The 24,669-nt window shown below is 37.6% G+C and overlaps 1 protein-coding gene and 1 pseudogene across 3 annotated transcripts in view; one reads left to right on the forward strand and one right to left on the reverse strand.

The window, feature by feature from the left end:
* TRPC6 (transient receptor potential cation channel subfamily C member 6) overlaps positions 1-24,669 on the reverse strand; it is a 161,415-nt gene that overhangs the window by 116,854 nt on the left and 19,892 nt on the right. Inside the window, exon 1 of one of the 3 annotated variants that reach the window (XM_021671675.2) lies at positions 12,577-12,746. The exons of 1 other annotated variant lie outside the window; for it this stretch is intronic. In XM_021671675.2, coding sequence (XP_021527350.2) covers positions 12,577-12,746 — 170 coding nt within the window. Of the gene's footprint in view, positions 1-11,373; positions 11,522-12,576; positions 12,747-24,669 lie in introns of those variants that run through there. One more of the 3 variants, XM_064375354.1, reaches the window with a different exon arrangement.
* LOC105719033 (putative monooxygenase p33MONOX) lies at positions 23,151-24,058 on the forward strand (annotated as a pseudogene).

A 24,669-nucleotide genomic window follows, 5' to 3' on the forward strand; every position in this document is an offset into this window, starting at 1 on the left:
GCTAATATTTTCTCTATGTTCATTTAACACATAACACTCTTTCTTCAGTGGTATCTTTCTCCATAATTTTCTAGTAAAGGGATATTAGATTCTTGCAGGTAGGAAGGGAGATGGGAATAATTTCTAAGCTACTTAGAGTATATGGGGTATATTGTAATCTAATTTGAAAATGTTGACCTTATTTTTAGAAGACAGATTACAATTAAAATCAACTAAGTCACTTTATAAGTTTTGCCCAGGCACAACTTTGTAAAAATCAAAATTATTTTATCAATAATGTGTAACTTTTAGAGTATTTTTTTGCTTACCCATTCTTTTCTAACTTTCTTGATTTTAAGTTGGATTTCTTCATTTCAGTATTTTTTTCTGGAGATAATGAGCTTTGGTCTCAGGAAGTTTAGTTTTCACAATTCCTTTCAACTTAAATTAAATAAAAATTTACACCCCCTTTCCTCTTGGGTTTTTTTTTTTTTTTTTTGAGTATTCCAGCATTATTTATTTGATCAAAGTAAAATACACTTTCCATCACCACAAACTGAGCACAACTACATTTGTCTACACAGCCATATTTTTGACGTGCCAACGTGTTGCATCCTACATAAAACATTTAGTTTAAACAAAATCTCAAAAATTCTCTATTTTGTTTCCTATCTTCTCTCCCGTTTTCTCCCATCCTCCAAAGACTTTTTTTTAAAATAAACTGCTGTAAGATTTATTCCCAGTCACATATTATGGAGGACAGCAGGGAACAACACAAGATTTACCATGCGTAAGGGATGAATGGCAAACCCAACTTTGGCTAATGTCATTGAAAACAACTTGGAAGCGTGAGCAGAGATATCCCAGGAAGTGACAGTGAATCTACATTTCCATTTATCAGAAGCAAAGATGGAAGGTATTACATACATGATAAACTATTGGAAGTTAAAGACTTAAGACACACAATCACTAATTTTAAAGAACATGCATCATGAATATCAACTTGCTATGTAGTATACATGTAAATGACTCAAAAATCCACCTCTAGTATCCTGAATCTTCTTACTACAGAGGTTATTTGTACAAGCCACCAAACATAGATTAATAAATACTGACATCACAGTGTTGACACATGCAGGGAGGGGAATATAAAGACACAATTCTTCCTTCCACCTTTTCCAAAGTCTCAAATCAGGGGAGCTAATAAGTTTTGGAAAGAAACTGAAATGCAACTTGGAGGAGGGTTGGACAAGCCACATTTTCCACTCGTCAGTTGGCCATTTTGCTACCTTCCCAAAGACAGGGACTCCTCAGAGGGTCCCTGAAAAATGAGCATGATCCTCAGGACTGTTTCTTCTATCAAATGCTGCAACATCAGTTTAATCAAGGTGCTTCTAGTCATCGGTAAGCACTGAATCCTACCTTTCTTAATTCTACTAGCCAATGACTTCCTCTTTCTTGTTCTTTATTCTAAGATTTCCCAACATTTGTAGTATCAAATCCAGGTTTCAGTTTATTTGGAAAGTGATTTGAGCACCTGGAAGATGAGCTAGCTCTGGAAAAGCATATTCCTTTATCCTTGTCCCAGAGAAAAGGAGGTAGGAGGTAGGTGGTTTGCTTTTGTGGTTCTGGATGGTGGAGAAAGGTAAAAGGAAAATGAGAATAATGGGAGAGAAGAAGACAGGTTAAATCTGCAGGGACAGCTCAGATCAAGGTAAAAATAAGGCAGAAAAACCCATTGGTACTGCCCTCTTTCTTCGTACAGTTTTTTAATAGAAAAATTAGGGTTCTACATTTACACACAGCCTGACAAATGGATTACAGGACAGTGTTAGGCCCCCGGGGGTAAGTACAAAATCTACAGAAAAATCTAGCTAGTTTCAACTGACATGGCTGAACACCGAAACTGCCAAGAAGTTACCCCAAAAAGATACAGAGAGTGTATAGACAGTGACAAGTCAAAGCTTTTCCTGTCATACCTTCTCCCTACCACGTTACAGGGCTGAGCAGAGTTGGTGGTAGGTGATCACAATGCAAGCAACTATTGCTTTTTCTTCTATGGCTTTGGCTGAAATGTATACACTGACTGCTATTCGATTAGTACATACCCAGATATATTCAGATTTTGACATCTTATTATTAAAACAAAACAAAAACAAAAAAGATGTATTCCCATCGGTATTCTATGAACTTGAAAAGAAAAACTGTTTATATACATATTTTATTTGTAGGATTGTCAAAAAATATTTAACAAGCACCATTTTAGAGATCAAGAATATAACACAAAACTCTTAAAACTCATCAAATAACCTAAGCTGCAAGAATATAAAACTCTAATATTGTTTTTCTTAAAAGGCTAAGATGAAAACATGATACCCTAAAGGCAAAGTCTAGTGATACCATATGATGTCCATAGAGGAAGGAATTGTAGAGATAAGGCCAATACACTGAAATCATTTTGTATAAAGCAGGCAATGATTTATTCATTTAACAAATATTTACTAAGTCCCTACCAGATGCCAGTCACTGTTTACAGAGTATATCTTGTCCTCATCGAGCTGCTATTCTACTTCAGGGGAAGCATAAAACGGTAAAGGAAAAAACAAACAAGGATATAAACAAAACAGTCAAACATGAGCTCCAATCCTGGCTCAGATACTTAAGAACCATTAATTCTTTGGCAAATGATCTTACCTTTCTCAACTTCTGTTTCTGCATTTACAAGTAGAAATAATATTACCAACCACACAGGTTTGCTGTGAGGATCAAATAAGCTAATGTAAATAAAGCAACGCCCTGGCATAGTCTTATCTGTGTTTTAAAGTCCACTAAAGAATAATATCCAAACTCCTTAGCTGTGGACAGATCATAAACAATACTGTTTGCCTTATAATCTTTCACGTCTCCTCTTTCTCATTCACCCTAACTCTAGCACACTGAACATCATGTGTCATTGAGTCTAAGACACATATTTCTGCCATTTTAACTTCTCTAAATAGAAAACGTCTTATAATCTAAGCCTTCTTGCAATCACTGTCAGTCAAGTGTCAGTTATTACTGTGACATAGTTTTCATTACCAGTGCATGTTCAAACATTGAAAACAACGGCATTCAGAGTTTCAGAATGAATGGCATGGCTTGAAGAAAAAAAATCCTGGAAACAGTAGTAAAGCTCCTTTTAAGTCTAAGAAACAAATACGTGTGTGTGTGTGTGTGTGTGTGTGTGTGTGTGTGTGTGTGTGTGTGTGTTGGGAAGAAGAGTGGAGAGTACATAAGGAACAGTGGTGAATCAGATTTGTTTAGCAACATTCTGGAACTGTTAATCAAAATAGACTAGTTATATGTAATTGCAAAGTCAGCTTAATTGCCTAGCACCAAAAGCTTTTGGTCTATTACAGATTCTTTAGATTGTGTTTTAAAAAATGCTTCATCACCAATGTTCTTTTGGCACATAGCACAATACTGTGGAAAAATGTAAGCACTAAAGTTTCTGAGTTGAAAAGTGATTCTGAAGAGTCCATCCCTAAGCTTGAAGAACTTAGGAATACCATAACAAATTTGTTTTGCTTATATATTTTTTTCTTATGTATATAAGACTTACTTATGATCCAAATCTATATCTAATTGAGTATAAAGAAGTGTTTTGATAGGTATAAAATAAAAATCTAAGATACAATTTAATAGATAGCACTTTTTTTTGCTTATTTCTTTAAGATACATAAAATGTCAAAGCAGGTTACAATTGATAGAAGCTTAGACTTCATGCAATGTGGTATTCATGATTCCCCTAAGATGGTGCCTACCGTACCAAAGGAACTTAAACAAATGTTTGTTGAAATAGATTAAGAATCTTTCCAGATGGAATACACTGTCTGGCCCTAAATGCCCCTCCAAGAAAAGGGTTCCTGCAGAAATCCTTCCCCTAGGTAAGCGTTGGGATTTTCTAACTGCCCAGGGATCAGCTTTTTGTAGCTGCTTCTTCCACCCTTCAATGTATTCAATGCAAAATTCTGTTTCAAGAAGGGCTAACACAGTAATAACAAAAATGATTTTTATCTTTAACAATTTAACCCCCTAAAAGAATTTTTAAGTTACCTTTAGAAATTACCACTTCTAATTCTTATTATGACTCACAACTCTCAAGATAGTTTTGTTAGTGATTCCCACGAAGAGAACTCTTCCTAGTTTTGTGTGAGGGTTCTGTGCTAACAGGTCAGGAAAATACGCTCTTTGTGCCACAAACCAAAGCTGCTGCAATTGAAACGTGAACTCTGCTTCGAATAGGCAATCACTCTTTATACGACTATCCACATTGTAATTGATTTGTGGCAACTTAAATTTTTAGATAAATGCCATGTAAATGCTTTAAAAATTATGCAAATCCTGTGGTGAAATTCCCGGTTTCACACTGTTATGTGAGTCAGTGTCTCTAAAACAACCTGCATTATAGCATAGAAACAGTTTTATCCACTCGATGGCAATGAAAAGTAAAAGAAAGCCTTGCCTTTTGCAATCTTTAGTCATGATCAGTTTGTGGGTCATTGGTAACATTAGCAATCTACACACAATTTTGTTACATTCATAGTCTTCCTCTGGTGACAAAGATTGGCAGTTTTTCAAAACCTACTTTCACTGTGTATTGAAATGAGAGATAAAACAAAATCCTTTGCTCTTCCTTTTCTTCCCATTTGTTCCAACTGCTAGCTGTGTAACATTTGGCAAGTCACCTACCTTCTTTTTACTGTGATTCCTTTTTCTAACCAGTGAAGTAGGTATTATAAAAATGCATATCTCATAGGTTTGTTGTAAGGATTAAATCAGTTCATACCTACAAAGCACTTGGATAAGGGCCTAGCACACAGAAGCCTCTGATAAATCTACCTATTATTTCTATTCTTGTTGGACGTAATCATATAAAATCAACAGATGAATGGATAAATAGATTAATGAATTAATGAAAGAAGTGAGATATAAAGCTTGACCTTCAAAGATGACTAAGATTTCAGCAGAACAAGGAAGTGGGGGTTAAACATACTTAATACTGCTATTTATGCCCTTTTCCTCTAGTCTTCTGCCCGTACCCAGGATACAACTTGGATATAATGAGCATAGCACAAGGAATGTTGGTTCGGTAGATCAGAGCCAATGTGTGGCTCTTCAAATACCTATGAAAAGGGAGAAGAGAAGGAATGGCAGGTGAGTGCGCTTTTGAAGAGCATAATCCACCTGCATCCAGCTGTGTCTGGCTGGATACTGAGAGAATAGAGGACCCCACGCAACCTGCCAGCCCTTCTCTCCACGTGTTCCAGCCCCAAATATATTGGGTTTTGCCCACTTGACAACAACTGACTGGCTGTGTAAATTTCCTCACTTTGTTTAACATCTCTACATTTCAGCACTGTTCTTTTATAAAACAGATACTAAAAATAGCTGAGTGGATGCTCTGAAGATCGAATTACATTTGTATGACAACTAGAAAAGAACCTGCTACAGAATAGGTATTCAAAAAATGTTAGCTGCCCCAAATATATATAAATATTTTGGATTAGTCCTCCACAGAAACAGCAACTTACATTAAACTGTATATAATTCTAGTTCACATCATTTCTCCTCTTTGTCGAGGCTGAGAGCTGAATTAGGTAGAGAGCAGTTAGGCTGCAATCATATAGGTTGTTTGAGTATGTGTAACACTCATTTCTGTATTCTGCTCTAAACAGAGATTCTATAACAACTGTGATTCAATCAGTTCCAATGGCTTAAAGCCTCTTGAGCAGCATACCAAATTTTAGATGCCAAAGTTTAATTGAAATTTGCCATATGGATGAGCACTTCTCTACGTATTGAAAGACATCAGAAGATTCCTAAACAAAGAGCAATCACACATGGTAATTTTATCCAAATGGAACCAATTATATTTAGCATTTTTTTATGAAAGAGGGAGAAAAATATGAATGGACTCAAGAAAATATTTTTCTTTTATGACTTTTACCCTCTTTAAGATGAATTGCCTAATGAAGTTACTTCTTACAACTCAAGAAGCATAACTGTCTAGAGAAAAAGAATTACGCAATGTCTTCCTGGAGGCAAACATTTTGTTACAGAATAAATGTGGGCTTTTAAGCACATCTGGCGATCATTCCACAACCTACAATGCTGGCATCCTAAAACTGTTTCATGATAATAATGTGTTACCAGCAGAGTTGATTATTTCAGGCCAGGAAAAGTTTCAACACAAAATAGGTGGTTTCCATGCAGAACACAGAGCTTCAAAGTCATCAGCTATGAGACCTACCATTAATCCAAGTGGTTGGGAAAGATGATGGCTCCTAATAGAAGGGGATCCAGATTCAAAGGTGGTTTTTACACGTCCTTTTTCCTGGAAGAGCAAGCTTCCACACTGCAAACGTTTCACCAAAGTCCAGGTCTTGGCTTTATGGTTATAGACGATATTTCTAAGGGTATAATAGACTATAGGATTCTTTCCACATTCTAAACCACTACATATGTATAAGAAATCATGGTGTTGCACATGCTCTTTTATTGATTTCATTTATCATTTGATAAATATGTCTTGTAAGAAAATCAGACCTTTCATTTTATTTGGAAATACCCCATCCTGCAGCTGGGCTGTCGTATTCTGATGTGACTGCCCCTTTGGGGTCAGAGAGTAAAGCCACACCTCTGTGGGTCAGTGGTGGTATCTCTGCTTACAGGAGTGGACATATCTAATGTCAATCATCCAGGAAAGAAGGAGAATTTTAAAAAGAAATAAAGTTTGGAAAGTAGATCTTACAACAAAGAAAAAGTCATTCTTCAGTCTAGGCTGAGACTAAGGACTAGTTTGATTGAGGACAGTCTGCAGAGAGAAAGCAAGAACACTCACTGCCAGATAGATGACACTTGGGGCCAGGCAAGGGTCAGTCCCTAAAAGACTATAAAAGAGCTGGAAGAGCAGTTATAGCCAGCCAGGAGTTTTTCTCTTTTTATTAATTCTCTTTGGCAAAGACATAGCCTCATCTCAGGTGTGCAGAGGAAACTTCAAGGGAAGAACTTCAGGCTAGAGAGCTAAAAGAATAGTATGCTGGTGGCAGTGGTGATTAGTGAAAGATTCCCTGAGAGATGAGTCTTTGCGACAGGCAGCTGGAATATAAGATACAGGTATCTCTTTTGATATGGACATTCACTCTTCTACCTAACCTAGCTGATCCAGATGCTGTTTTATAAAGTAGCTGGCATATTTTATTTCTTATTAGAACACATATCAAGGAAGAGGAAATCCCTTTGTTGAGGAATAAATTAAATGGCACCTTCTCTTTGCCAGGCACTGTGTTAAGTAGAGGGGGATGAACGACAGTCCCACTTCTTGTGGCTTACATTCTAGTAAGAGTTAAATGACACATGAACAAATAAGTGTAAAAATGTGTAGCAGATGTTTCAACAAACATGGTTGCCACAAACGAGGGAGAGATAACAAGGATATGATAATTTAATATGATGCATAGGTCTGAGTCCATATTCTTCAATCTTAAACTTCTTTAAGACAGTAGTTGCCCTATTGGCAATCAATATCAGGAAAGATTCTCCAACTTATAGTCTGAATTTTTCATTCTCTCAGTTATTTATCAATGTATTCAAGACTAATTTTTTTGCCTGGAGAAAAGAAGGCTATACGTGGGGTTTTATTTACTTGTGGTCTCTAATATTACATTACCTTTCTTAAATGGGGAATTTAAACTCTGGATCTTGGGGTTCATAAATGGGAGGTTCAGATCATCCAAAACACTCTTGAAGTCAATAAAAATTTTAAAAAATCTGTGACCCATTTTTAAAAAGTCATTTTTTTGTTTTTTCATATGACATAGAAGATAGAATTAAGAATCACTTTCAGTTTCCCCTAAGACTGTGATTCAATAAGTCACCTTCCAAAAACTTTTAGTACATATCCATCAGAGACCTTATCAGCAGTGAAGCACTGACTCCATTAATAACTGGAGAGTAAACCTTTTATGTAATAGAAAAGCCATAGTTCTTACAAGCTACACATTATATAACCAAGGTAATATCAAAATATATTATGAGTTCCTTTCCACTGTAAATACTTCAATTTTTAAAACTCACTCATTCAAATCTGTATGTTTTGATTGATTTTTAGTATTTCCTCTTATCTATGGTATTCTGCAGATTAAACTGTACATTTGAAAGGGTTTAATTTTCTGTTTTACACTAATATTGGTATACTTCATGAACATGAGAATTCATCATTTCTGGGAAATTCTTGCCCATTATCTATTCAAGTGTTGCCTCTCCCCTTTCTAATGTTTTCTCTTCCCGGAACTCTTACCTTCTAGCTCCATTACTCTTAACGACGTTCATAGTTTCTATTTTTTATGTCTCTGCATTTTGGGTATTATCATCAGTTATGGTCTGTCTAGTCTACATTTAACCCTTCCACTGAACTTTTTAAGAATTGTATTTTTTACTTATAGATGTTCTATTTGTTTTTTTTCTTTAAAAATGTCTTGTTTTTTTCCTTAGGGTTTGATTTCTTCATTTATATTGTCAACGTTTATATGTACATTTTAAATATTCTTTTTCATGTTGTTTTATAATCTCAAGTTTTGAAAAGTCCACTCACTACTGCATGTCGTGTGTCAACGCTCACTCACGGATTGTATCATCCTCTGACTCTCACTCGGTCGATCATTTTCTTGTGTGTTTTGTCATTCATTGTAGCTAGCATATCTTTAGCCGGACTTGCTTTCTTCCTGAAAATCCTAGGCAATCTAGATGCTTGGTACTATTCTTTCATAATGATTTTGTGTTTTACTCTCGTAGGAGCCCCAGGAGTATTTTCCAGGTTGATAATTTCTAGGCTAGTTAGGTAGAGTATAAAAGCAAAAACAAAAAACCCAAAATTGAAATTCTCAAGGGGGAGATTTCTCTTCGTCTTACTAATAAAGTTTCCTGTTCTCACTCTATGTTAGTGGGTATATATTTCTAGCCTACATTTTTATTTAACGGTTTTATGCGGGGCACAGGGATATCTCAGTTCCAGCTCTCTACCTCATCTGGCACCAAGTTTCCCTTCTTTCTGTCTCATATGGACATTAGATTCCAGGCTTCTTGGTCACCAAGACCATAACTCCTATGGTAGCCACATCATCACCTCACAATCCATACTCACTTTGAACGTCTTTGTTCTTGGCACATGGTAGATTGCCCTTCCATTTTTCCCAAAGTTGGATAATATTTTTAAACTACTCAAAAATCTTCCATCCGGTACTGCTAGGTGTTTGTAACCATAAATTTTTCAGATTGTCTCAGTCAACTGCATTGCCAGTGCTTTAAAGTTCACTGTTTCATTATTCATAATTAATCATTTACTCCTTCCCAAGCAGAAAGTTTAATTGGACTGTGTTTTCAGATCCTGAAATTTTAGAAATGCTTAACTTTTTTTAATGTCTGGGATTCTTCCCCAAGTTCAGAAGTGATGAACTGTAGACATATCTTTAAAGTTCTGACTAAATAAAGGAAGTCTGAAATGCCTCCTGGGACCTTGGCAGAACATGGGCCTTTCTTGCTAATCACCATTATAAATTGATCGAGTGTATTAATTAATTTGCTATTGAAAGTTGAAAAAAAGAAAATGAGTCATTTTCTTCTAAACACCATTTTAATTTGTTACTACTTTTACTATTTAAGGCTTTATAATACATAATTGCTCACAAATGAGATAATTTACCATAATTTTCAGAAGTAAAAGCCCCTTAAATATATGCAAAAATCTTACTAAATAAGAAAACTATGCAACAGAAATTTTTGGCAAGAGTCACAGAATTTATTCCACAGAAATGACAACTTACAAAGACTTGAGATCTTATAAGTGAAAATCTCAATGATTTAAGAAAATGGCAATATTCATATCTAAAATGTACTAGTGATTGCCATTTTCAGAAATACACCTCCCACTGAAAAAAAAATGAAATTGTATAAATCACAAGTCAAAAGCATATGAAAGAGTTGATTTCCACTCTACCAGAGAAAGTAATTTTCTTTAGCTCTTTCTCATACATCATAGGTATGAAATACTTTGGTTTATTGGTTAAAATTTTTCCATTAGTTGATTATTGAACTGGAAAAATTAAAACCTTGTCAGAGAAAACAGTGGATGAAAAATAACTATAGAATCTTTTGGAAATAATAGATTCATATAAAATCAAACTCAAATTCTAGAGCATGGCTCACTCTTACATGTATTACAGTACCTTTATATGACACAGAGGGTGGATGATCTGAATTGAAGCACATTAAAATATTTCTGCTTATCACTCTGCTGCTCAGTTATATTTATTAAGAATAGTCCAGGATTCTCAAACTAAGAGAGAAAAATACATATTCACAAAATAGCATATGAGAATATGTATTTTGCCCAGGACAGCCTGGGCAGCACAGTGAGAACCTGTAGCTGAAAAACTTAATAACAATAAACAGACAAATTAGGCAGTAAGCCACATTTGAAGAAAGCATTGGGGACAGTTTTCAGGACAACTTGAGAGTCTCTCTCACTACTGACATATAACCACAAGTTTCTCAATCAAATATTTTTTGACACAGTGACAAGTGATTATAGAGATTATAGAATGAAAAAAATGTTTTGTTCATGGTACAGTCTAATTTTTAAAAAGCAGTATAAATTTTTAGTCACTTAGTTTAGTTGGGAGGTAATGGTGCCAAACCTATAAACCTCAGACATAGGATATCTCAAGTTTAAGCCAATAAAAATTCCATCTGTGCCTTAAACTTACACTTTCAAAGCAAATTTTTAAATAGCAGCATTTCCAAATATCCAGAATTTATTTTTCTTTCTATTCTTATTTTTTCCCATCATATATCACCTTGTTATTCAGAGGGTGGTCCACGGATGAGCAACCTTGTCATCATCTAAGGGACTGTCAAGAATGCAGAACCTTGGGCTGCACCTAAGACCTGCCTTCTCAAAACCTGCATTCTAACAAGATTTCCAGATGATCTGTATGCCACCCATTAAAGTTGGAAGAGCCTGTATGTACTATGAGACATAAAAATATCTTCTAATTTAACACATCAATATAAGATTTCTTGGATCATGAAATTGTCCTGGAATTAGATATTGGTGATGGCTGTACAACTTTATGGATATACTAAATAATAGTATATTGTACAACTTAAATGGGGGAATTATATGATATGGGAATTATGTCTTGACCTTTTAAAAAGAAAAATATATAAAAAATTGTAAATGCTCTTAACTTGCACAGCACACCGATTAATGAAACCAGTTCTAACTATTTTCTTTTATCTTTGAGAAAAGTTAGATACTCTCTTTACTGGGACTCACCTCTTTTAAATGCTCACCTCTTTTAGATGCTCTTTTAGATCGCTGCTTAGACGCAGCGATCCTTTACTGGGGCGCACCTGTTACTTAGGGCACCGCAGCAGGCTTTGAGGCAGGCAGCCCTGACGCACCACCCATCTATTAGGAGGGTCTCCCAGGCTCCTAAGGGGAGGAATCCTCCCTCCAACTAAAGCTGTTTATAGAGCTGAGAACCTGGAGAAACCACTTGCAGGCGGATGTGATAAGTCAGGAAACGTAACTACCCAATCACCCAAAGGGGAAAGCGCAGAAATACTATCTGCCCGCTGCACATGTGGTCACAGTGGTGTGGGGAAGCGGAGTCTTTTCTTCTGGAGTCCACTCTGCTTACTCCCTACCTCTCCTCCCTCCACCCACCCCGCTAAAAAAAACTACCCTAGATTCACAAACAAACCTTGTAGGTACCCACAGGCCAATACAAACCACCCCGACGCCCTCACTTTTACAGCCCAGGAGTCTCCCGGCACACTCTCCTAACAGGCTCGTCTCCCCCGACTCCCGCCCCTGGTAAAAACCTTCGCGCAGCCAGTGGGGAGGCCTATTGATTCTATTTCTGTCTTCACCCCAAGGCCCCAGGACCGAGGAGAGAATATTCTGGGGAACATGTCCACCCCCTTCCAAGCACGCCTTCTAACTTCGGCTGTCCGGCGGTCCAAGGACCTCTGCGCTCAGCCTGAAGCGCTAAGCCAGGCGTGGAGACCACCAGGCGCGCGAGTTCCAGAGTTACCCACACGCACCCAGGCGGCTCCAACCCTTGGAGTTGTAGTCATCTCTCCCACAGAGGCCAAGAGTCACCAGGGCGCACATCTGAATCAGCCCCCTGTTCATATCATGCCTGTTACGCAGCGATCCAGTCTCTTCGGGAGCACAGGATCAAGGGGTCTGGAGAAATCGACCAGCTCTCTCACCTGCAATGGTGTTGGTACTCCGCGGTCTCACTTTCCTGGGCAAACATATCCATGGGTACTCACCAGGAGCAAACCTAGACACACACACCCCCACTCCCCGCGCGCCCCTCCACTCACTCGGGTCCCAGCCCTGGCTCTCACAGACCTCCCAGCACCGTCCTAGGAGGTACACACGCGGGTTCAGAACGCGCGCGGACCGGGCTCGGCCACTCATGCGAGCGCACAGCCTCCGTCCGCGCAGCCCGCGCCCGACCCGCCCGCGCCACTGGCACTCACAAGCAGGGGTAGTAGCTGTAAGAAGGCAGCGGGGCGTGCGGGCAGCCGTCCTCTCCCAGCTCCGAGTCCATGAGCAGATAGTCCTGGCTCTCGTTGCGCCGCGCACCGGCTCCGACTGTGCCCCGGGGATAACTGCCCCTCCGGGGACCGAACTCCGGGCTCTGGCTCATGGCAGGAACTCCCGACTGGCCTGGGTTCCACTCCCGAGGGAAGCGAGTGGACAGTTCCAGCAGGGACCCGGTGCGAAGGGCCCGCGTCAGTGGCAGAACCGGTCCTGGGCAGACCGGTGCCCAGGGGACGGCGATGAGGCAGGGGTGCAGATGCCCGCCGCGTGTGGCTCGCCCGCTGGCCCAGGGAGAAGTCACCACTTAAGGGGGTGCAAAGGGGACCCTGACCTGAGCGGGTCAGGCCGAGGAGACCCCACGAGGATGCTTCCGGGGCCCCAGGGCAGAGAGAGCACAGGCGGGGCCGCGGGTGGCAGCAAAGCCTGAGAGCCGAGAACAAGGGAGACTGAGCTGAAGAGTTACTATGTCAACCGAGACTCTCCAGCCCTCAGCTCCCGCCTTCTTCCCCCGCATTCTCCGTCAAGATCCCCACCTTTAAAGGGATCAGAGCGACGTTCTAGAAAGCACCCAAAGCATGTCCTGTAGCCACAACTTTCAGGAGGCGGTATGAATCTGAACAAGGAGGAGCCAGGCACACACTTTTTTTCCCCTCTACTATTTAGTCGGCCTATTTAGTAAGGACCCAACTGCGGACTTTCTAGGAAGATTCTTTTAAGAACCACTCTCGAAGAGCCAAGGAAACCTGTTCCTTAAAAGGGATAGGAGCCTCTTCTTTCTCCAGACTGCCTTCGTTTTCTATGGGCATTTTCTCTCCTACTCTCAACTCCTAAAGTTATTATGACTCTTTGCTTTAAAAACGAACAACGTTCTGTGTTCCCAAAGCCAGATGTTCCCAGTTTCTGAGGAAACCAACAAAAATAGGCAAGCATTTTCCGATGATAGCGATAAAGAGGCCAACAACCTGCTTACTTCAGAGAAAAAAATTTCCTTCCATCACTGCTAGTGCCAGAATTATTTTTCTGCCAGATGTTTCCCACATTTCCACGCTTTTTATTTTTAAGACTTAGTTTTCAATTCTGATAAATATGCATACATGTGAGAAGTAAAAACTTGTCAACAAGGATGAATCAGTATTTGTAGACCTTTACACAGTAGTAGCCAATTAAGAATCCATTCATTCAGTCAACAAATATTTAATGAATGCCAACTGCGTTTCAAATTATTACAGAATTCAGAGGCAAACAAGCAGATGAGGCACCTGTCTGCCCTCATAGAGCTTTCATGGCAGAGAGGGGAATCGATTAAATAAGCAAATGAAAAAATATCAAAGACAAATGTTACAATGAAAATAAAACAGGTTGCTGTGATGGCAGCTGGTGACTGACTACTTCAGATGAGGTGGTTAAAAGAGGTCCCTCCAAGGAGGCGCTTGTTAAGTTGAGACATGTGTGGCAAGCATCCAGCCATGAAAAGATCAGAGGCCTATTGCAATTGGATGGAAGAAAGCCAGACTGAAATCTGTCTGCAAAGGTGCCTATGCTTCCCACGAACAGGCGGACAACAAAATGAATGTTGGAAGGGTGGGCAAAAGCAATCGATTTGATAAAGGGCAAAAGAGGTCACACATTTAGAAACTTCTGAGTTTGCCTTTAAATTTAGAACAGAAACTCAGAGCAGAAACCAGTTTATCCAGAGGATCTAGCTTTGTATTTGTCACAGGTATGCAGGATGCATGCATGTTTATATGCGTGCTTGCATGCATGGATGCATGGATGGAATATAGAAAAAATAAAAAAATGTTCTTGGCACCTGAAAGAACATTTTCCCTGGGGAAGTGAACAACCCTGGATCGTTCTGAAGTCTGTTGTTTCCGATTTAAAAGCTTTCCTTTTGATCTCTCAACATGTAGAGCCATGATTTAAAATTCTTACAATTTTCTGGTTATCATATCTAGCAATAAGATATTCTGCCTGAAGTTTGTTTGTGGCAACTGCTATCTGTAAGTATACATTAGCTTTGATGCTTGAATGAATTCGTCAATAAATATTTAGTTAAACTGCCAAACTCATCTCTTTGGCAACACCAAGTATGGGAAAACATTCATGGGAAAAGTAATATCAAACGTTTTCCACCCAACTCAAATTCTGTGAGTTAAAGCCAAGTTAGAAAATACTTGTAGTGTCAGTTGAAGTGTTAATCTTTCATGTAAAAAAAAATTGAGACAATTTATTTTGCTGTTGTTATAGTTAGTTGAGCTGTTTGTGCCTTTTCTCCTAATACTTTTTTTCATTTACAGGTAACAACCTTCACATTGAAAAAATTACTAAACTTTTATTCTGAAATCAATTTATCATTTGGTAAGGACAAGTTTTTCTCTATTTTTTGTTTTGTTTTGTTTTTTGTTTTTAAGTATAGTGAGTACTAGACCAACAATCCCAGGGGCATTTACTGAGTACACCGAAGGAATAAGATGGTGTACAAATGTTAGAAGATTCTGAAACAGCTCATGACATGATGAGTGGGATCGTTAGAGCAGAAGTCTCAAAGCCTGGATTTTCATTTCGGCCATTTCCCTAACTGAAGTCGCATGATTTCAGAGAGGTCATTAAATCTCTCTCTGCTTCGGTTTATTCATCAGTAAGCTGGTATACAATTATGCCTCAATCTCTAACTTCCCTCATTATATAGTTATCCATGCAGTTTTATCACTTTACATTAAAATCATGGTGAAACCAATTTAAAAAAAGACAAAACATGATCAAATAATATATTTTTGCACTAATATGGAAGTATTAAGTAGATTTGGAGTCATGAAGAAAGCTGAGTGAACAAAGAAACAATAGTTTTTAAAGTTAAAAATTGTTGGGTGAGCACAGGACTGAGTTCTTACAGCGTTGGAAATTGCTATGCAATTAAAGGTTACGTATGTTTATGTAATATGTTTATGCTACTGAAATAAAATGAACGCTCAGTCATTAATTCTGAGATATGAGAATGAAGGTGAGCTATATGTCTCTGTGGGCAGAGGAAGAGATGTTGATGAGAGAGGACCTTTGCCTCATTATACATATCTGCACTGTTTGATTAATAGATTGATTTTACAAAAACTGATGTTTTTTATGTATGTGTGTAGAAAATACATAACATATATGTATTTTATATGTATGTGTGTTCGTGTATATATACTGTATACACGTAATATACATATAATAACACTGTTTTGAAAAGCTGATAGGAGAAAAATGAGTAAAGAAAAAGAGTTGTCCTCTAGAGCAGTGATCCCCAACTTTTTTGGCACCAGGGACTGGTTTTGTGGAAGACAATTTTTCCATGGACCTGTGGGGTGGGACAGATGGTTTTGGGATTTTTAAAGTGCATTAAACTTATTGTACATTTTATTTCTATTATAATTAAATTTTAATATATAAGGAAATAATTATACAACTCACCATAATGTAGAATTGATAGGATCCCTGAGCTCATTTTCCTACCACTAGATGGTCCCATCTAGGGGTGAGGGGAGACACTGGCAGACCAGCAGGCATTATATTCTCATAAGGAGCACACAACCTAGATTCCTCACATGCGCAGTTCACAATAGGGTTCACTCTTGTAGGAGAATCTAATGCCCTCACTGATCTCACAGTAGGTAGAGGCTCAGGCTGTAATGCAAGTGATGGGGAAAAGTGTAAATACACGTGAAGCTTCACTGGCTTGCCTACTGCTCACCTCCTGCTGTGTGGCCCAGTTACTAATAGGATGGGTAGCAGTCCATGGCCTGGGGGTTGGGGACCCCTGCTCTTGGAAGTCTCAGGCAAGAACCCCAAAGGGAAAGGAAAAGAAATTGCCACTAGGAGCAAAAGGTTGAGAAAACATTAAATGCTTAATGACTCAAGAAACTCAAAAGTTACACAAAGCTGCAGTCTGTGAGTTGCTGTTGCTGATGGGAAACAGCTAGCATAGGAGTCTCTCTGGGAAATCCAGTTTGGAGTTGGTTGGCCAGAAGCACAGGTAAAAGTTTAGTCATGATTGCATCTGGATATTTTAAAGCATAAGCCCTGACTCCTACCACATGTAAGAACAGAAACACCTCAGAAGCTGCAGAGGGGCTGATTCTCCAGGAATGAAAGTGCTCTGCAAACTCCAGTTTGAGGCAAATTTGAGCAGGTGCTACTGTATCTTTGAACCTCAATTTCTTAATTTTTAAAATAAAGAGGTTATGATAATTTAGTATCTCTCTTGCAGCTAAAATGTTATGTTATTAACCATCAGAAACAAATAGAAGACTCTATGGATTGATAATTTCATTTTTGCTCTAATTTGAGCTTGACATAGATATTGTCCAAAATTCTAACACTATCATAGACTTATTTTATAAGCACTTGTGATTAATAAGGTTTCACTTAGAGAAAAAGTTATCTTGTACTAAATTAACATCTCTTTCGACATAATTATTGGGAAATTTTTAGTAAACTATTTACCAAGAGCACAGTGTGATATGTTTGTCAGCATGACTGAAAAATATGAGCTGGGTAACAAAGGAGTGATTCATAAATATTTAGAGGATGGTTGAAAAGATTGTTGATTTATAGATCAATGTCACCCAAGTTTGGTAAATAAAGACATATCAGGAATGGACTGAGCTGCTCTTGGTTTATCGTTTTGTTTGTTTTTGCTGGTTTTTGTCTTGTTTTTAGTTTTCTTTCACTGGAGATGTTCAAATACAATTTGGACCTCAAGTTTCCACATATACTACAAAGGAAATTAATATACTTAACGGAAAGTTAAAGGAAAACTAAGGTCCTCTAAGAAAAAGTCTAAAATTCAAAAACTAATCACTAGCTCCATGGATCCAAAAAGTTGATAAAATTTAATATCTATTCTTCATTTATTAAAAGAAAATAAGAAAAAGCTTCATAAACTAAGAGTAACAGACACATCTTTGACGTAGTGAAGTAAACTGTTTTAGATAAAATCGACATGGGGAAATACCAGAGATGTTTCCATTAACATAAGAAATCAAATAAAGGTGTTTGTAATTATCATTACTATTTTTTATACCTAAAAACTTCAACAGTAAGTAAAATAAAACATAACAAAAAAGTTTGAAATGAGAACATAAATCTACTACTTTACAGGCTATATAATAATAGTCTACTATAAAAAATTCAATATTTTTAACCAAAAATAGTTAAATTCAAAAGTGAGAAATGTGTTTGATACAGTCTCAGATAATAAAAGTAAACAATAAAAATTCAGTAGTTTTCCTTTGTATTGTCAAGAGTAAGTCAAAACATAATAAAAGCTATAAAATATAAAATAGAAATATGTTTAACAGAGAATTATAAAACCTATGAAAAGAAAATTATAAATCTTCACTAAGACCTAACTGAAAAATAATCAAAGATCTATATCAAATTATATAATATATTTTGATAATTTCATTACACTCATATTAAATTTATACATTTAGTAGAATGTAGTAGTTTCAATATTATCTTCCTAAGGACACGTTTTTCTCTGCTATTTATTTTTTCACATTTCTAAAAATAAATTTGTAAAAGAAAGAAAAATCCAAAAAAGAAAAGCAATCGAAGAAACTTGGTCTAAAAAATTTGAAATGATTTAATAAAACCACAATAAATAATGTAAATTGGTACCCACAAACTAGAAATATATAAAGAATTTAATAGAAAGAATAAAGGATACAAAATATTTTAAGGTATGATAAAGACCACATCTTAAGTCAATTAGAGAAGTGAAGGAATGTGGAATAAATTAAATTGGATAAGAGATTTCTGTCTCATACCTTTGCCAAAAATGGTATGCGTTAGTAAGTCAAGTGTAATTAAAGAAGTTGAAAAACCTACTAAAGATACAGTTAACTTTTTAAAGTGTATAATCAACACATTCAAAAAGATTAAAATCATATCAAGTATCTTTTTTTGCCACAATGGCATGAAACTAGAAATACATAACAGTAAGGAGACTGGAAAATTCACAAATATTTTGAAATTAAACAACATACTTCTAAACAATCAATGGATCACAGAACCAATCAAAGGGAAAATTAAAAAATATATCGAAACAAATGACATGTAAACACAACTTACAAATTATGGGAAGCGGCAAAGGTAGTTGTAAGAGAAAAGTTTGTAGCAAAAAAACACCTACATTGAAAAAGAAGAAAGACCTCAAATAAATAACCTAACATCATTCCTCAAAACAACAACCAAAAAAAAAAAAAGAACAACCTAAGTCCATAGCTAGTAGAAAGAAGGAAATAACAAAGATCGGAGAAGAAATAAATAAAATAGAGACTCAGAAAACAATATAAAAGAGTAACAAAATTAAGAGTGGGTCTTTTGAAAAGACAGAATTGATAAACCTTTATGTAGGCTAATAATAAAAAGAAGACTCTAAAATCAGAAATGAAAAGGGAAACATTACAACTTATACAGAAATACAAAGAATCTTAAGAGACTATTACAAATAACTATATAGAAACAAATTGGATAGCTTAGAAGAAATAGATAAATTTCTAGAAACTTACAATCAACCAAGACTAAACTATAAAGAAACAGCATATCTGAACAGACCAATCACAGGCAGGAAGACTGAATCAGTAATCAAAAATCTTTTGTCAAAGAAAAGCCTAGCACCTGATGTCTTCACTGGTGAATTCTACCAAACATTTAAAGAAGAATTAGTACCAATCCTTCTCAAATTACTTCAGAAAACTGAAGCAGGGGGAATACTTCTATACTCATTTTACAAGCCCAACATTACCCTGATACCAAAGCCAGACAAAGGCATTACAAGAAAAGAAAATTATAATATCCTCAATTAACATCGATGCAAAAATCCTCAACAACATGCTAGCAAACTGAATTCAACAATACATTAAAAGGATGGTACACCATGATCAAGTGGCATTTTTCCCTGGAATGTAGTATGGTTCAACATGGGCAAATCCATAAACATGATATACGCATTAACAGAATATAGCACAAAAACCAAATGATCATCTCAATAGTTAAAGGAAAAGCAGTTTACGAATCTCAACATCCTTTCGTGATTAAAAACTCTTAAGAAACTAGATATAGAAGCAATGCACTGCAGCACAATATAGGTATACATGACAAGCCCACAACTAATATCATCTCAATGGTAAAAAATTGAAATCTTTTCCTCTAAATCAGGAGCAAGACAAGGATGTCCACTCTTCCTACTTCCATTCAACACAGCGTACTGGAAATTCTAGCCAGAGCAATTAGGCAAGAGAAAGAAATAAAAAGCATCGAAATTGGAAAGGAAGAAGTTAAATTGTCCCTGTTTGTAGATAACATAATCTTATAGTTAGAAAATATTAACGATTCCACCAAAAAAAAACTGTTAGACATAATAAACAATATAGTAAAGTTGCAGGATACAAAATCAACATACAATATTCATTGCATTTTTATTTAAAAAAAAAATTATCCAAAAAAGAAATCAAGAAAACAATCTTATTTACAATAGCTAAAAAAAATACTTAGGAATAAATTTAACCAAGAAGGCAAAAGACTTGTACGCTGAACTATAAAACGCTGAAGAATGCAAGTGAAGAAGACATGGATCAATAGAAGATACTTTATGTTCATGGACTGGAAGAATTAATACTGTTAAAATGTTTATACTACCCGAAGTGAGCTACAGATTCTCTCCATCAAAATTCCAGTGACATTTTCCCAGAAATAAAAAGAATTCTAAAGCATTCATGGAACCACAAAAAACCCTGTGATGGTTAATTTTGAACTTAACTTGATTAAGGTATACTCAGATAGCAGGTAAGGTATTATTTATTCTTAATATTTCAGGAGGAACTGATCCCTCTTTTGCTAAAAGGGAAGCCCAGGTAGTTGTGGTTTCATTAGATGATCGGGCTATCATAGGTGTGTCTGTGTGGATGTTTCCAGAGGAGATTAGCATGTGAGTTGGTTGTCTGAGTGGGGAGGACTTACCCTCAATGTGAATGGGCACATCCAATCAGTTCTGGGCCCTAGTGGAGCAAAGGCAGAGAAAGGGAGAATTCTCACTTTCTCTCCCTGAGACAGGACATCCTTCTTCTCCTGCCCTTGGACACGAGAACTCCAGGTTGTCTGGTCTTTGAACTACAAGACTCATAAAAGTAGCCCTCAGGATTTCCAGTATTCAGGATTGAAAATTACACCACAGCTTTATTGGTTCTGCAGTTTGGAATTGGACTGAGACACATTACTGTCTTTCCTGGTTTTCCCACTTGAAGATGGTCTGCAAGATTTCTCAATCTCCAAAATCAAGTGTGCCAATTCTAATAAATAACTTTTCATATCTCTCTATATATACTCTATTGGCTCTGTCACTTTGGAGAACCTTGACTAAAACAACTCTAAGTAGTCAAAGCAATCCTGAGGAAAAATAACAAAGCTGGAGGCATCACACTACCTGATCTCAAAATCTGCTATAAAACTATAGTAATCAGCATGTACTGACATAAAAACAGACACACAGGCCAATGGAACAAAATAGAGAGCCCAGAAATAATAATAACATTATTATATATACATATTAGATAAAAATAATAGTAATATAAGAGCAATAATCTGTGACAAATATATAAATACATATATATACAAATAGGTATAAATACTTAAAATGCATATCCATGAATGCACGGTTAGTGAACGAAAAGTACTTTCTTTTCCTGACATTTATTCATTATCCAATATTTGATTGAAGTGGTTATTATCCATTATCATCATAATTTATTTTGCTGCTCAAATGGTTCTAGATTTGCTACTTTGATCAGCCTCTGAAAACCCCTCCATATCAGTTTATAGAAATCTTCTTCAATCTTTTTTGAAATTGATGTATTGTTATGTAAATCCATTGTGTAAATCAAGGATTTACAAATTAGGGCCCACAGGCAAAATCTGACCTACCATTTGTTTTTGTAAACGATCTGTGATGCAGGGCCATGCACATTTGTTTATACGTTTTTTATGGCTGCTTTTGGATTACAACCACAGATTTAGTAATTGAAATAGAGACTATGTGAGCCAAAAATTCCTCCCTGGTTTTTAACAAAATTTTGCTGTCCCTTGGTGAAAATTAATCATAATTTGTTCAAACAATGTCCAATGCATTGATATTGAATCTGTGCCCAATATTTTTAACTATTAATAATGATATAATGACTAGTCTTGTGTATGTGTGTTTTCATATTATTGGAGGTTAATATGGTTGGGCTGTGTCCCTGCCCAAATCTTATCTTGAATCATAGCTCCCATAATTCCCAGATGTCATGGGAGGAATCTGGTGGGAGGTAATTGAATCATGGGTGAGGGTCTTTCCTGTGCTGTTCTCATGATAGTGAATACATCTCACAAGATCTGATGGTTTTATAAAGGGGGAGTTCCCCTGCACACACTCACTCTTGCCCACCTCCATGCAAGATGTGACTTTGCTCCTCTTTTGCCTTTCGCTAAGATTGTGATTCCCAGACATGAGGAACTGTGAGTCCATTAAACTTTTTTCCTTCATACGTTATTCACTATGTCTTTGTTAGCAGTGTGAGAACAGACAGATACAAAGGTGTATCTCTAGGATGAATACCTACAAGTGGAACTGATGTATCAAAAGCAAGCACAGAGTTACTTCAATCTGAAAACTGGTGCCTAATTAAATTTGGATAAAATTTTGCTAATTATATGTTCAAATATCTTTTTCTGGCCCATTCTCTTGTCTCTTTCTGAGACTCCAAAATACATGTATGTTATATGTTTAGTTTATTTCATTCTTATTTTTCTTGTTCTTCATATTAGATATTTTCTATTGATCCATTTTAAATTCTCTGTTCTTTTCCTCTGTCATCTTGATTCTGCTAAGACAATGAAATAAATTTTTTAATTTCAGATATTACATCCAAAATTTTGGATACTTTTTTATACATAAAGGATAAGGTAATAAAGAATAAAGCATAGCTAGTCTTCATTTCTATATTTATGCAAACTATGTCTTCCTTTTAGATATTTTCTATTAATATTTTCTTTTTCTTCACTGCACATAGTTATAACAACTCCTTTAAAATCCTTATCTACTACTTCTAACAACTGCGTCATCTTTGTTCATTATCTTTTCCTTTAAAAATAGGTCGTATTGGGGCAGTGTTGTCCAGTGGGTGTTGGAGACCTGTGTCACTGCCGCTCTTACCATGGCTTGGGTCTAGACTTCGCCACAGTCTCTCAGGAGACGTGGGCCCTCGAAATCTCTTGAGTGCCAGATTCCAGACTGCAGACAGCCCCGTGAAAGCTGGATAAAGAGCCTCTGAATGGACTCTTCCTGGGAAGCTTTGCTAATTTGCAGCAGCTGGACCATGTTTCTCATTAACATCTGTCTGTCAGCTTAGTCATCACATCATTTCACTGCGGTGGCAGGGACTCAACTCGGAATTCTATATAGAAAAAGCACCTGGATCCCAGTTTTTCAATGGCCTCAAGACAACCAGAAGTCCCTGTTCTTGAGGCTCGTGGGGCTCTAGGCAAGACGTTCCTGCCCACAAGGATACACCATCGAGCATCCAGCTACAAAGATGCCCTCGAGAACCCAGCGCCCATGACTCCTCCTCCGTCGGACACGGGCAGTGTCCCCTAAAAGCCAGATTCCAGAGCACAATATCAGTGCCTCACTAAGGTGGAGGAAGATGAGGCCAGTCTACCCTCCCCTGCCATGACCCTGTCATCAGCCCCTGACAGTGTGGAGAAGGTCCCAGTGGTGAAGGCTAAAGCTACCCATGTCATCATGAATTAGCTGATCACGAAACAAACCCAGGAAAGCATTCAGCATTTTGGACGACAGGCAGGGCTGAGAGATGTTGGCTACACACCGACCGGGACCTCACCACCAAGGAGACCAAGTACCTTCCAGTGGCAGAAGCGCTCCACAAACTGGAGCTGCAGAGTGGGGAGATAACAAAAGACGAGACACAGCCTGCATCAGGCCAGTCACCCCAAGCACCACTCCTCATTCTTCCCCTAAGCAGAAGCCCAGAGGCTAGTTCACTTCTGGTTCTTCCACAGCCCTCCCTGGGCCAAACCCTAGCACCATAGACTATGGAAGTGGAGATAAGGACAGAAACTTGTCAGGTAAGTGGACCCTCTTTGGACCAAGATCCCTTCAGAAGTATGATTCTGGAAGTTTTGCCACCCAGGCCTACCAAGGAGTCCAGAAGCCTTCTCCAATGGAACTGATCCATGTCCAGGCCAACTGAATGGCTGAAGACCCAGCAACCTTGAAGCCACCCAAGATGGACATCCTAGTGATGGAAGAGACATCCACCACGGACCCATAAGCTCAAACCTCATACCTTGAATGTGCTCACACCCACTGGCTTCTAGAGCCCTTTCTATTCCAGGGACCCTGGTAAAGAGGGTTTCTTGCTCCCAAATTCCCTTTTACATTGGCTCTGACATAGGAAAGGTACATTTCTAAAAACCTGTTAAATTGAGGCTAGCGCTGGAGACATAATTGGTTTTTAAGAGACATTAGTACAAAGCTTGCCCTTGTTGTGAGCAAGAAGCCATTTTGTACTGCTTTAAAGTTGGACTAAATAATCTCAGCAGTGATGTATGGGGGATCTCATTACCTGCTTTTTTCATCATTTACTCTAGGTAAGAATTTCAATCATTGCTTACTAGATAAGGAATGTTTGTGCTGTTCTGAAACCCAGGCTCTTGATTCCTTTACCACTATCCATGTGAGCATTTACAAATCATGGCATAGAGGTGCTCACTGACTCACTGAGATGACTCTAACCCTCTTGACTGCTGGTACTGTGCTCCAGCCTTGTCATTTAGGGGACCCAAGATCTGTTTGGAACTTGGGTACTGGTAAAAGGCAGACTTGACATGGACCCTTCTTTCTAGGCTGAACCTTGAGTCCCCCTGCTTTTTGGTAGATCTAATGGATCACTGTCCTGCAGCCATTTCTTCATGTGGGGTCTCTTAGG

This window comes from Aotus nancymaae, unplaced genomic scaffold (assembly GCF_030222135.1).
Source record: "Aotus nancymaae isolate 86718 unplaced genomic scaffold, 86718_ANA_hifiasm-v0.15.2.pri h1tg000012l, whole genome shotgun sequence".
Taxonomy (NCBI): Eukaryota; Metazoa; Chordata; class Mammalia; order Primates; family Aotidae; genus Aotus; species Aotus nancymaae.